Raw genomic sequence first — 14,387 nt, 5'->3', positions numbered from 1 at the left:
ATTATTATTATTATTATTATCAAACTTTGGTGTCAGGATTCAGAACGTTCAAGACACAACTCAAAATAAGAATAGAATCATCAACAGAAGCAATTGTTTATTAAACAGGCAGTAAATAGCATGTTTCCCAGGTTCAAGCAAGCAGCAAACAGAATTCATATGACTTAACCAGTTCCACAAACTGAAATCATTGCAGTTCATATAATATGGACCAAGCAACAAGCAAAGCAGCACTCAGCAACAACAAACCAAGAAAAATTAATGAAACAGTAACACTTTCACAGCATCTATTTTGGACAATGAAAAAAAATACAATAAACAGCAATCACAAGTCCAGAATTCAACACCAAAACAGCACAATAAACAAGTTCATCCAGGGCAACATTCAGAGGAAAGACAAATTCATTCCGAACAGCAGCAGTAAACAAAACAAAACCTACATCCACTAACCAGTCCAGATTCTCTAACCACCTAATTCAACTAAACTAAATTAGTTGAACTAAACAAGCTAAACAGAATGAGTTAAACCAGATTAAATGAGATGAAAGGGGAACCTGGGAAGCAGGGAATTGGAACAGGGGAAAGAAAGGGAAAGATTGATGATGATGGGTGAATGGCCGAAGCAACACGGTGGCGGCCTAGTGGTGGCGCTGAGGTAGCAACAGTGGCAGAGGGTGGGTGCACAGTAAAACAGGGTCTAGTAGTGGCTCTGGGCTCGCGGAGAAACACTGGACATCGGGCAACCATCATTGTAAAGATTAAAATGCAAATCAGAAGACATCAAACAAAAATATCCCTGAGTTCACGTCAGTAATAGTTAGTCTTCCAAACTGACGACATTTCTTGGATTCAATATTTACAAATTGCCTAAAGATCAAACCCATAAAAGAATTGTTGCATTTAAAGAGAGGAAATTACAATATTGGACCTACCCAAAAGCTTCAACCTATTTGAATTCTTTTGGAATGTATCTTCTAGCTTTCTCTGCCTTCACAAGATGGAGTTAATACAAGGCACTGATAAACAAAGAAACAGAACAGTTAATTAAAGAAACAATTCCCATTTCCCACAAATTAAAGTTGAACATACATAAACAACACTTAGAGAAAGATTCATTGTTACAATTTTGCAGACTTAATGAATTACCTTCCTCTAAATACCCATGTGATGTCTTGTAAAGCCACCAAAGTTGTTTCCAACATGTCAAGGCCAGCCTGGTTTGCAAAGATAAACACCGGCACCGACTACGATCCAGACAGAGAATCATATATATCTTAAATTAAAGGCTTTCATGGAAATGATGAACTCTACTATGAACAAAACATCTGCCATACCTTCAAAGAACAGCACAAAATGGCATCCTGATGATGCCACAAATGTTTAAGCACTGACTCACCAATGAGAGAATCAAATCTCAGCAACTCTGCCCCCAAATAATAACTGTTATTAGAAGAAAAAAGAACACAAAAGTGAAGGGCATCATTAGATACTTTTCAAGAATGAATATTCAACAATAAAGCTTGAACACAATACAACAGATGCAGACTTGCCTATAACTGCAGCAGATCCAGTTGGCTAGTGTAAGAGACTCTGGAGAACCAGGAGAGAGTTTTGAGCCAACTGCCGGGTTTATACCAGATGGAGAAATCGCCATGGCAACCCTCTGCACAGAAGGAAGAAAAAGGAAGGCAATTGAAGAACAGAATGAAAGAATGGTAGCATCTCTTGTTTGTTTCTAGATTGTATGGTTCAGTAAAAAATTATAACCATATAAGAAGGCAGAACCTAAGGTATAAAATATAAGCATTTCATTTCCTAGTACTGTTTTACCATTTTGTCCTAAATCTTTGAATCTATCTATTCTGCCATTCCAGAAGCCATCTTGTAGAAAAAGCAACAAAAATAAGGGAATCCATACCTGATATTCAAGTAATGGTTTGACACACTTTGGTTTGCAAGAGTCTTCGAGGTATCTCTTTTGATCAACGGGTTCATCGTCAGCCCTAAGTGCAGGTCAATAAATAAGAAAACAACAAATTAACATAGGATCAGATCCATGGGAGAAATCAAGTACAAAGAGAACAGATCTGACTGAGGAGACTTACATTGCAGTTAGCGTTGGGAGCAGAGAGAGAGACGACACTGACGATGCAGAGGAGATCGGCGAGGAGGGCGACCCTAGTGACGAAGGGGAGACGAGGCAGAGGGGAGGCTAATGGCGCAGCGAGGACGGTGCTGGTGACGGCGGGGATCTGAGCTCTTCCAGGGTTGAGAGATGGGAGTTGAGAGTGACAGCGTAAGATCGAGTTGAGAGTGAGAGAGTAGTCCCGAAGCTTTCTTTGGGCTTATTAGGGTTTGGTGAAGAGATCATACCTTTGGAATCGGAGGGCTTGGAGGAGAAGAGAGCGTCGCGGATACCTTGCCGTCGCCCATGTTTGGTGGAGCTTGAAGGTGAACAGAGAGATGAAAAGTATGAAGAAGGAGATGAAGATTAAGAAGATGAAGAAGATGAAGAGTATGAAGAGTATGAACAGTGACGAGGGCGAAAGGCGAAGGAGCTCTTCCAGGCGAGTGTGGTTTCGAAGGGAAAAGAAGATTAGGGTTAGTGTCTAACGGGTTGTGGGCCGGGTTACGGGTCGGGTTGGTGTCAATGGGTTGGGGACCCTCTTGCCACGCTTTTATAACGTAATTGTTTCTCTCTACGGCCACGCTTTCGAAGCGTGGCAGAAAAAACCTTTTGGCCACGCTTTTAAAGCGTGCCAAAAGAGGACCAGGATATGGCCACGTTTTCCAAGCGTGGCTTTAATGAAACCCTTTCACCACGCTTTTAAAACATCCTTGTTGCTCTCTATGGCCACGCTTTTGAAGCGTGGCCGTTTTTCTAATCAATTGCCACCCTTATAAAAGCGTGGCCGTTGATCCTTTTCGCCACGCTTTTAAAGCGTGGCAAAAAAAAGGTGGCCAAATCTCTAATCTATCGCCACCCTCATAAAAGCGTGGCCATTGACCACTTTTGGCCACGCTTTTAAAGCGTGGCAAGAAAAAAGCGTGGCCATAGGCCTTTTTTCTTGTAGTGATACCATATCATGAAGTCCTCTGGAGAAACCAGCTTAACTATTAGCCCATCAATTGCTTAGAACATAACAAAAATTGCGACGGATCGCTTCTCAAGAGAGGTTGTCTAATCAATTTCATAAAAAAAAAGGTCCTCTAGGCAAAAACAAAGGGAGGGCACTCTCTCCTAGGAGTGGCAGTGGGGCGGGTAGGGGCAGGTTTATGCCCTACCCGACTCCACCCCACCGTCTTGTTACTCATATACTATCCGCCCCGTCAATATCCGCGGGTAATAAATTGTAGTACTCTAACCCGCCCCTGTGGGTACCCGCTCTGCTCCTACCCGCACCTGTAAAAATTAAATAACATTTTAATATTTACATATTCATATATAAATTAAGACAAAAATTTAAAATTCATGCATAAATTAAAATACAAACATAAGATTCATACAATGTCAATAACTTGAAATTAAAAAAAGCTAATGTTTGATCACTATAAATTTAACACCATAATAAAAAAAATTACAACATTAATATAAAAAAATATTCAATCTTTATTTTTGATCATTTTTCACCGTTCTTGTCCTCAAAAGGCAATGACAACCAAGGCATACTTTCCAATCCTTATAAAATTTCACCGGACCGAAAGTAAAGTTAGTGCATCTTTCATATGAACTCAATGAGAAATAAAGTCCAACCATCTTGCTCTTGAATTCAAAAACATCTATCTGAATGAATGAATAAAAATACTCAATCACATTTGGAAACTGCTACATATGTTTTAGTTTACAAAGTTAGTTAATTAGTAGCTTACTTTATTTTCATAATAAGAAAGCACAAAGTCACCAGAAGGAGATAGTAAGAGAGATTTCAAGGATTGGTTCCTCTTAGCTTCCTCTTCAAGATCCTTCAATTCTTAAATCTTTACTAATGTAAAAGTCGGAAACACTTTGAAAACTTTACAATAAAGAAGCATTATAGCATAGGTAAGTATTAGATTGTAAATTCTAGTATAAACTATAAAAGTACTAATTTTTTTATTGTTCTGTTGATCTAAAGCATAAAGCATGAATATGATAGCCTCATTCTCAATCAACATATATAACCAATTGCAATTGCAACATGCCAACATCATGAAAAATACTAGAGCCGAAAATAATTTAAAATAAAAAATAAAGAACTGCAATCAAACACATATAAACAAAATTGTAATTACAATGTCTCTTATTCTCATTTAAAATAAAAAATTAAAAAACTACAATTAGACACGTTAAAGCAAAATTACAATCACAAAGTCTCTAATGCTCAATCAAAATGAAAAATGAAAAACTACCATCAGAGACACAAACAAATTGCAATTAACAAAGTAATTCTCAATCAATAAATTTACAACAAAATTCTCAATCAAACACATATAAACCCACTTCAGCACATACATTTACAAAATTGAATAAAAAATTGTAAAACTTACAGTCACAGACTCAGAGAAACAAAGAGAAGGGGATCCGGTGACAGGCTCACATGCAATGGCGATGGCCAACCTCACAGCGACGACAACCAAGAGATGAATCTGTAGAAGAATAAGAAAGAACTTAGATCTCACAATATGATGGAGAGGGAGAGAGAGAAAGAGATAGAGAAAGCGTGCACGAGAGAACAAGAACGAGAGGAACTTACGGCCTTACAGAGCTAACAACTGAGCAGCGATGACAGGCTGGAGCTGCGGGCTGAGCGGCGACGGCGAGGAGCTACGGGCAGAGCGGCGACGGTGAGGAGCTGCGAGTTGAGCGGTGACGGCGAGGAGCTGCGGCGACAGCAAGGAGTGGGCAACGACAGCGAGGGAATGAGAGGCTGAGCAGCGACGGCAAGGGGGCGAGAGACTGAACAACGGAGAAGAAGACCATGGCCAGGTGACTTTGGTTCTTTGAGGAAGAAAAAGAAGATTATGGTGTCTAAAGGGGATGGAGACACAAAGCGAAACTCTATATATATATGTGCACTCCGGGGCGGGTAGGGGCGGGTTTACCCTAACCCCGAACCTGCCCGCCCCGCTCAACCACCCGTCCCGACATAAACCCGCCCCGCTCTGGGTCGGATTTAAACCCACCCCGATCGGTTTGGGACGGGTCGGGTACCCGTGGGTTCGGGTACTCCTGCCACCTCTACTCTCTCCAGCAATTTTATATGATTCAAATAATATGGTTATTTGGTCAGCAAAATTCTCATTATCAAACTTTTTTCTCATAAAACTAACTTAGCTCTATTCAATTAATACTGATTGGTCCAATTTTAATGGAAATATCGAAGGAAATAGATCACGAGTTCTTTATAGGGTGGTAACACTATTTTAATTTGTGGATATTCATCTGGTCTCTATTCGTTTGAGGTGGAGTGAAACGAAATTGATTTACGTTAATTTATGTTATATATATAATGATGGTTATATAAATTTTAAAATTTAATTTTATTTGTTAGATTTTAATAATTATATGGATGAATTGGGACGAGACGGATATCCGCAAAGACGGGTTAAGATTTAACTTTTAACTATTCAGACGTAGAATAGGACGGTTGTGATATGAATTATTATAGAACGAGCAAAAATCCGTCTTTATCCTAACCCCATTATTGCCACCTCTAATCCTTTGTTGTTTCCCTCCATTTTAGATTGAATTTCTACTAACGATTAAAAAAAATAAAAATGATAAAATCCTAACAGAAAAAAGTCAAACGACTGGCATAATCAATTAAGTATAAACAATATTTTATACTATTAGTAGTGGAGTCTAATGAGGTTTTAAGTTAACGTGTCGGTCTGGAAGATCGATAAAAGAGAAGAGAATTCTTCCGCTTCTGAAAGAAGTCTATATATGTTGGTAGTAGGTGTGATTTTTCCACTCCGTAACATCTGTTAAAAGGTTGTTGAAAATATGGCACATAGTTCAGTTTATACCTCCAAGAATCACTCAATTTTTTTCTGAAAATTTATTTTATATTACCTTTCTTTAAGAATATAATGAAATCGTCAAACGTGGTTTAATTTAGTTTAGTCAGTTATAAAACACTAATTTAATTTAATGTTTGTTGTCAATGATAGTCTCTTCAACATCAATAAAGATGTGGAGAAAACTACAATATCAAGTATTTAGTGGAAAAATTTATTAGTGAGGTTGGTAATAATATATACGCTTTTTTATATATAAATAAAATAAATATTTTATTTATCATATGCATAATTTTTGAAATATTGATCTCTTTAAAACCATAAATACAAAATAATTAAGCATATATTTCGAACATAAAAATTTGAATGCATTGATTTCGGATGTACTCAACATTTGGTTCGTTTGGCAAATTGAGCAGATCTCAAATGTAGTGTATAAAGTTATTTTAGAGTCACAACATTCGATATATGTAAAAATTTAGATAATATATATAAAATTGATATTATTTATCACTATTTAGATGGTATTAGTTGACTATATATAATACCATTGAAAATGTTATGGTGCACAAATTTTTATTTTAAAATTATTCTTTATTAAATATTTATAATAAAGTAATTATTTAAAATCTTTTATATTTGTATTCAAAATCTTTTTAATTATTTTAATATAAAAAAGTTATCATTTCATTAACTTCACATTTATCATTTTTATATACATTTAAAAAATAAAAAGTGAAATTCAGTATACGAATCTTATTATAAAGCAATAAAATTAAGTTAGATGCATCTCATTCTGTACAAAATAAGAAAAAAAGGTCCATTCTTTGCGTTGCTTGCTTAGACTTTCATAAAAGACAAACCCTATAAATTGGAGAGGTGAAATACTTGAGTCCCGCACATGATAGCATTCACAATAAGATTACGTGCATGAAATAATGAATTTTTCTACCAGAGAATTATAGCTAATTAGCAAACTATTTTGAAGTTTTTTAATCTTTATATTTATAGTTTTTCTTTTCAACTTTTTTTTTCCTATTATTCTTAATAGAGTAATGCTACATATAAACCAAAATTAGTTATCAATGTAAAATACATATTAGAATATAAATACACATTAAAAATTAAATTACACATATATTTATACACAAATACATTAGTAATTAATTTTAGTAGCTAATTTTGGTATACAAATAACATTTTTATTCTTGATACTACCACAACTTTAATTTATTTCTCGTTGTCAGTCATTGTTTCTAGCCACTTGTCAGCCATGGTCTTACTAGACTTTTAAGTTTTAAACATTAAACTCTAATTTTTCAATTCTAAATTTTAAACCTAAATTTTAAAACTTTTGAAGTGTAAGGGTTAAAGAAGTAATTCAACAATAATAGAGAAAAAAAGTAAGCTTATGTTGGCTAATCGAAAAATTAATTTTCTAAAATTTTTATTTTTTTATGAGATTATTACAACACTGGAAACATAACAATTTTCTTGATTGGAACGTTTATAAGTGATTGTTTGACAAATCACTGTTATATTGACCTCCTTTTGGTGGATTGTTATATTGACTTACTCTAATAATAACAAGAATTCCATCTTATCCTCAAGAGCTTCCGAAAATAATGTGAGTGATGAAAATCTACATATAAGGTTATACTCTATTGGGTCCAAAATTATAAATATTAGAGTAAAGGACATTTTCGTTCCTGATCTTTTTTTTTGCGGACATTTTTGTCCTCAAACAATGAAAAATACATTAAAGTCTCTGACCGTTGAAAAATGTGGACATTTGTGTCCCTCCGTTGATTTACTCTGTTTTCACTCAACGGAAAAGGCTGAGGTGGCACAGTTGGCGCTGAGGTGGCACGTAACGGAGGCCACGTGGCATTGGGACAAAAAGTTATAGGACATATAAGTCAATGGAGACGAAAACGACGCCGTTTCGTCTCCTCCCCCAATCTTTGAAATTCGTCTTTCCTCACCCCTGGTCTGCACAGTGACGGCGCAGTGGGTGTAGTGGGGAGTTGTGGCAGAAAGGAAATTCCTCCTTCCATGGCATCTGAAGGGGGTATCATCCAGCTGGAGAAGAGAGGGAGGTCCGGTGGCCTCGAGCTCGCGTCCTAAGGAGAAAGACAGCAAACATGGCATCTCACCAAAGTACTTCTGTGGAGAAAACGCAGTCCTTTTCATGTCGAAGACCCGAAGCAATCCGAATAGATTGTTTCTGGGCTGTCCCTTTTACAAGGTATGAAAACGAAATGTGATGCACGTTTGGTTGAAGATTTGTTAGGGTTACTAATTTTTAGGGTTTGAATTATGTGGGTTGATTTGCTGCAGGCAAGACAATCGTATTGCAAATTTTTTGTGTGGCTTGATGAGCACGTTGCTGGACTTGGATTGACAGCAACAAAGTATATGGGAGAGAAGGAATCTGTAGATGTAGAAGATTATCACAGGCAGTAGGACATGGAAATGAGGATAAGTTGCTTGGAGAAGAGGATATTAGCTCTAGAGATGAAAAGAAAGCCAATAAGATAGTGTATCTGTGTCATTGTCATTGTGTTGATTTTTGTTGTTCTAAGTTGTAAGAGTTGACAAATAAATCAAAAAGTGTGTAATATTGTTGCAGCAATTATAGGTGAATTCAGTGTTATTTATATGATTGATGATTGTATTGCCCTGTACTTGTTGTGTAAGATGTGGAGGAAATTAAAATTGATTCCCTAATACATAACATACCATTGCATTAGTCATCCAAAAAAGTTGTTTAGTTAACATCCATGTTTATCTGACCCATAAAGGGTGTTCAAAAAGTATGGGACAGAAACCTAAATTGTTTGTACAACTTGTCAACAACCATTACATAGACAAAAAGTTATCACAAAAAGCACGTAATGACAGTAGTCTTCATTCTTTCGAGTCCTTTGTTTTTGGAGAATTTGGCAAACTTTGGGGTCGAGTTTTTTTTATTTGGAGCTGCAAATGGGATGGTTGGTGGAGTTGGCTGTTGTGTAGTAGTGTTGATTGTGGATGCAGCGACTGGAGCCGGCGGCCTGAAGATCTTCTGCTTTGGTATGAACCTGGACTGTTGTGGGCGAGATGTGTCATTGGCTTTCGCTGGAGGTTTAAATGGACGGCCTATAGTTGGGGCTGGTGGCCTGGTTTAAGTAGTTGTTGGCCCTGGAGGTGAAATGATAAGTGTGGATCTTGTCACCCTTGTTGGAGCTTGTGGCATAGGTGGATTGCTTGTGGCAGTGATTCCACAACAGTGGGGTTTGGGGAGCTGACTGGTTGGCTGCTGGATGCATCCTGCAAATATGCATGTAAGATGTGAACAGAGTAGTATTAGGAAGACAGATTAGTCCCTAAGCTTAGCAATACTAATACAGAATAGTCCCTAGGCATATCAGTAATCAGACATGGTAGTCCTTAACTATTTCTATACTAAGATAGATTAATCCCTAACCTTAGTAGTACTAATACTAAGACAGAGTAATCACTATAGGGTTCTTACCTCTGAACCTGGAGCAGATTGTGATAGTGGAAGCATAATCAGTGCCTGAGAGGCAGTAGCTGATTTCTTGCTAGGGCGCCTTGTCTTTGGCTTCCAGTTTGGGTTGGAAGGGGCTCCTTTACATGTTTTGTAGTTGTGACCCTTCTCACCACACTTGCTGCAGGATACAACGAATGACCTTTTCAGTTTTCCTTCTTGCATGAGTGGCTCAGCCGGATCCTTTTGCCTATTATGAACCTTTGGCCTTCCAATTGGCCTTTTGATAATAGGTGGGTCTGGCTTCAAGAACTCAGTTCCAACCCAAAATTCTGGACTTGGAACAGGCTTAATACAGTGTGCATATGTCCTCCTAATGGACTCCATGCATAGCCAAGGGTGAAGATAGTCCTGAGGTGTGTCATGTCTCTTCCTTATGGCAGCAAATGCATGTAAGCAGGGCATGCCTAAGGTAATGCAGCGAATGTGAGTAATATAACCACAGTAAAGGAAATTCATATCAACATAGCAATGAAACTGGACCAAGTACTGTATAGGAGTTACCAGTCAGTTGCCATCGATTACATGAGCAACTGTGCCTAATGAGGTCCACATCCACCTTAGTTCCTTTCCGAGAAACCTCAAACCTCTTTCGTTCATTATCACCAACCCATTCAGCCGTCCACTTGGTGCTTAGGTTTAACAGCTTCTCCATCCTCTTTTCATGAACTGGTGCTAGCCTCCCTGAGTGATTCTCCAAGACCCGTTTATGATTCACCATCCGCCTCATGAGATAGCATCTGATTTCTTCACACATGGTCAGGATAGGCTTGCAACGATAGCTTACTATTTTTGCATTAAAAACCTCACACATATTGTTTGTGAGGTTATCCACTTTTGGCCCATGGGAGAAGTAAGCCTTCACCCATGTCTCAGGTTCAAATTTGCTGAGGTACTCCCAAGCACCCTTGTTAACTGTCTTCAACTTCTCCATGCATTCCTTGAACTCAGCAACAGTCGTGCACCTGGCACACTCCCACACAACTTGTCGAATGTACAGATCCTTGTAATGATTGATCAAGTTTTTCCACATATGCATAACGCAATTGCGGAGCTTAGCATGAGGCATGACCTCCTTCAACGCAGGCAGCAAACCCTGGCCACAACATAATCAACCACACAGCAATGAAATTAACCAAGTAGGTAGCAATGAATATCATCAACAAATTATAAATGATCTAAACCAAATGCAGAGCAATGACAATAACCATAAACTGGAGTTACCTTCTGTTGGTCTGAAATGAAGTTCCAGCCATGGTTAGCATCGTCTCCTATGTCCCCTTGCAGATTGGTCAGGAACCACTTCCAGGCTTCCTTAGTCTCAGCCCTGACCACTCCATAGGCAACAACATAGAATTGGTTGTTTGCATCCTGAGCAACTGCTGCTAGAAGCCAATCATCGTAATATGTCTTCAGAAAGCACCCATCCAGATGCAACAGGGGGACCATCTGGAATTGGCATGAGCTCAAGCCTGGCTGATGAGCCTGGATTGCTCCTCAGTATTTCCTCACAATAATCCCTGGATCTCTTGTATTGTTTCTTTTCATTTCCTTGGATATTCTCCCTAGCCTCCTTCACTGCTCTATAAACCATTTTAGGATGGGGACAGAGGGCAAAGTCCTCCTTAAGAAAATCAGTAGCCTCCTTTGTATTCATGTGTGGTTGGGTGGACATCCGCTTTTCAATCTTCTTACTTAGCCAGTGTTGATCAGCAGCGTTGCTGCCCAAATCCCTCGCACAAGTGTGTTCTGGATGGTAGGTCTTCACTTGATAACACTGTAGACTTTTGTTGTATGACAAGTGAACCAAGTAAGGGCACTCCTTATCCCCACACCCCACTTTCACTCTCTCTTTGTCATTTTTTATCCATTTCACTTTCCGACCCTCAGCGATGAAACAATCCTTAACTACCTCCTTAAACCTGTCTACAGTGACAAACCTAGTTTCTAGCTCAAACCTGCCCTCACCATGAGCATACTTATCATTAAACTCTGGAAACTTTTCACCTCTGCCTTCATCATCAGATGATATGGGAGTATGTAAGTCTTCAGACTCATACTCAAACATTATCTCCTCCACCTCCGTTGGGAGCTCACTGACATAAAACCCACCCCCGACTGCATAATCTGGCTGGACATCAGGTCCTTGATCCCCTGCTTCACCACGTGCATCAGTCCCATTCCCACTCCCTTCCCCTCTTTCATTAACCCTTGTGCGAAATTGTCTTTTCTTCTTCCCTTGCTTTCTTGGTGTAACTACCTTCTTCCTAGGAGTATTTACCTTCTTCTTAGGAGTAACTACCTTCTTTTTACCCTTCACACATCTTTTCCTCTTCCCAGCAGTGACCCCACCATTGCTGTCACTCTCACTGCTGTCACTCTCAATTCCAGCAGGTGGAGGTTTGTACAAGATGTCATCTGTGCTCTCGTACCCGTCATCAGATGAAGAGGAAGAATTCACTTCCTCTGTAGTTTCATCCACCTCCCCTGTAGTGTCTCTGTCCTGGGCAGCATCCTGAACAACCTCCGACTCGTCGACAGGATGGTCAAAGTATATATGGAACTCACCTCGCCCTGGGTGCTTCATTAGGTTCTCTCGCATTGCATTGATCCCGACATCCCCAGTCAATATGTTCATCCCGGATTCAAATTCAGTGCTCGATGGATCATACCAGTATACTGCCTTGTATGACTGGTAGCCCAAACCCTTAAATAGTGTCACTAGGTCTCCGAAATTCACAAAGTCTAGGTCCATCTCAAGGAATCTCTCCTCCTTTTCATTCTGATAAACCATTTTTCCACCAACTCCTTTTACGAAGTTCCCTCCATGATGAAAGACCGGAACCACAAACACGTCAACCATCTGAAATTGACCAGTGCAGAACTAGGATTAAAAAAGGAAACACCACAACATATGGAAGACACTACATTTCCCGAGCACAATCCCTCCCCCTAATCCTACACAGCACGCAATACACCCCTTTTTCACTTTCTTTTTTACTCTGTAAACATGCAAACACATTGCATTCCTAGCTAAGCATAACAATCTTACCTTGTGACGATGACACCAGCCACGACCTCAGACGAAGCTTCTCCTCAGCCTCTGCCACTAGCGATCACCCCTGGCCTTTTGCTCTTCTACGTGTTGTATGTTTTGGAGGGAGAAACAGAGACGCAGGAGTTTGATCGTTTGGGTTAGGGTTTTCTGTAATTCTCTCACTCAACTATGGGTCTTCTGGGTATTGTATATGGGGATTCAACTGTGTTGATTGGGGGAGGAGATGAAACGGCGTCGTTTTCGTCTCCAGGGACTTATATGTCCTATAACTTTTTTGCCCCAATGCCACGTGGCCTCCGTTACGTGCCACCTCAGCGCCAACTGTGCCACCTCAGCTTTTTCCGTTGAGTGAAAACGGAGTAAATCAACGGAGGGACAATGTCCACGTTTTTCAACGGTTAGAGGCTTTAATGTATTTTCCATTATTTGAGGACGAAAATGTCCGCAAAAAAAAGGTTAGAGACGAAAATGTCTTTTACTCTAAATATTAATACTAAGCTCTCTACTTTATTAAGTACTACTCTTATTTCTTTTTCTTCTTCATTTTCTTTTTAATAAGTTGTGACTTTTGAGTATATTCAGAATGAAATGCTTGCATAAAGAGTTGCCATAATAGATAGGCTTAGCTTATTATTTTACTAACATGTTGATTAACATGTGACTAGCTAACAAATAGTTAGTTTTACTTTGATTTCAAGCCATGTATGATTTTCAAATATGTCATAACCCTTGATCATGTCATCCTCCATTCATATCACTTTTCTCTTTTTTCTTCTTTTTTTCTTCTCTATGGTCAAACGTCTACAAACATATTAAAGATGTAGCATATGTGTTATGAAGTTTGTGAATATTAATTACATAAAGAAACTTTACATCTATAACCCATGTTAAACCTGTGCACTTGTATTGTACGTGTCAATCTACTAGCCTATTAGTTGTTAATTAGATGAACTTTAAGTCAACGATGCATGATAAACTTGTGTTTAGCATTAAAAAACTTTCTGTAGTTGGTCATGATAATGCGCAACATATATATAAACTACTTCAACAAAAAAAGTTTAGCCTTCCTAAAAAATTTAAAGAATTAATTTGGAAGTTAATTTTTTCAGTTAGTATTAACTAATTTTTTAATTATTTTAAATTTTAAAACCTAATTCTAAAATTGTAAATTTCAAAAAAAGAATTAAAAAATAATTTTAAATAAAAAATTAATGAGTGTTAACTAATTAAAAATTAATTCTTTATATTTAATTTGGAGCACAATTATGCATAGATTTTTTTAGATTGTCTTATACTATGTTTCTTTTGAAATAATAAAGATCAATGTCTAAAATTTTTAGTCATCTATCAGTGTTGATATTATTATGAAAGAAAATAACGTTTTCAAAAAGTTTAAATTGATTAAAAAATACATAAATAATAATAATTATATTTTTACAGTTATACTAAAAAAATTTAAATGAACAAAAAATACAAGTTAAGAATGGGAATGTCAACTTGTAGGGTTCGTTCATTTATTCGGTCAACATAGATGAATATATAGCATGATGGATGTTTTAATTCCTAACATCAAAATTATACTACTTGAAATATACAGGATAGAAAAATAAAAAACTTATAATAAGGAATTAATTTTAAATAGTTAATATTAACTTTTTTTTTGTAAAATTATTTTTTAATTTTTATTTTTGAAGAATTTAAAATAAAAAATTAAAAAATAGACTAATATTGGTAGAAAAAGAAAATGATCTCTAATTGAGCTCTTATAGCAACGCA

General features: G+C 37.6%; 1 protein-coding gene across 3 annotated transcripts; it reads right to left on the bottom strand.

The window, feature by feature from the left end:
* Positions 1-678: 678 nt before the first annotated feature.
* Positions 679-2,516, bottom strand: LOC107466361 (homeobox-leucine zipper protein REVOLUTA). 3 transcript variants are annotated; one of them, XR_008002888.1, is made up of 7 exons: positions 2,106-2,516; positions 1,919-2,003; positions 1,551-1,663; positions 1,335-1,440; positions 1,147-1,244; positions 933-1,016; positions 679-728 (listed from the first exon to the last, which is right to left on the bottom strand). XR_008002888.1 is itself a non-coding variant. In XM_016085341.3 (6 exons), coding segments are annotated over exons 1-6 (417 nt in total). In that variant the 5' UTR covers positions 2,108-2,516; the 3' UTR covers positions 896-1,003. The 3 variants fall into 3 exon arrangements, 2 of the variants coding, with proteins under 2 accessions (XP_015940827.2, XP_052110776.1); XM_016085341.3 differs by lacking the exon at positions 679-728 and having other exon boundaries at positions 896-1,016; XM_052254816.1 differs by lacking the exons at positions 679-728; positions 933-1,016; positions 1,147-1,244 and having other exon boundaries at positions 1,275-1,440.
* Positions 2,517-14,387: the final 11,871 nt, after the last annotated feature.

Source organism: Arachis duranensis, chromosome 9 (genome assembly GCF_000817695.3).
Source record: "Arachis duranensis cultivar V14167 chromosome 9, aradu.V14167.gnm2.J7QH, whole genome shotgun sequence".
Classification (NCBI taxonomy): domain Eukaryota; kingdom Viridiplantae; phylum Streptophyta; class Magnoliopsida; order Fabales; family Fabaceae; genus Arachis; species Arachis duranensis.
Note: the sequence above shows the minus strand (reverse complement) of the source record. Positions and strands in the feature narration are given on the sequence as shown.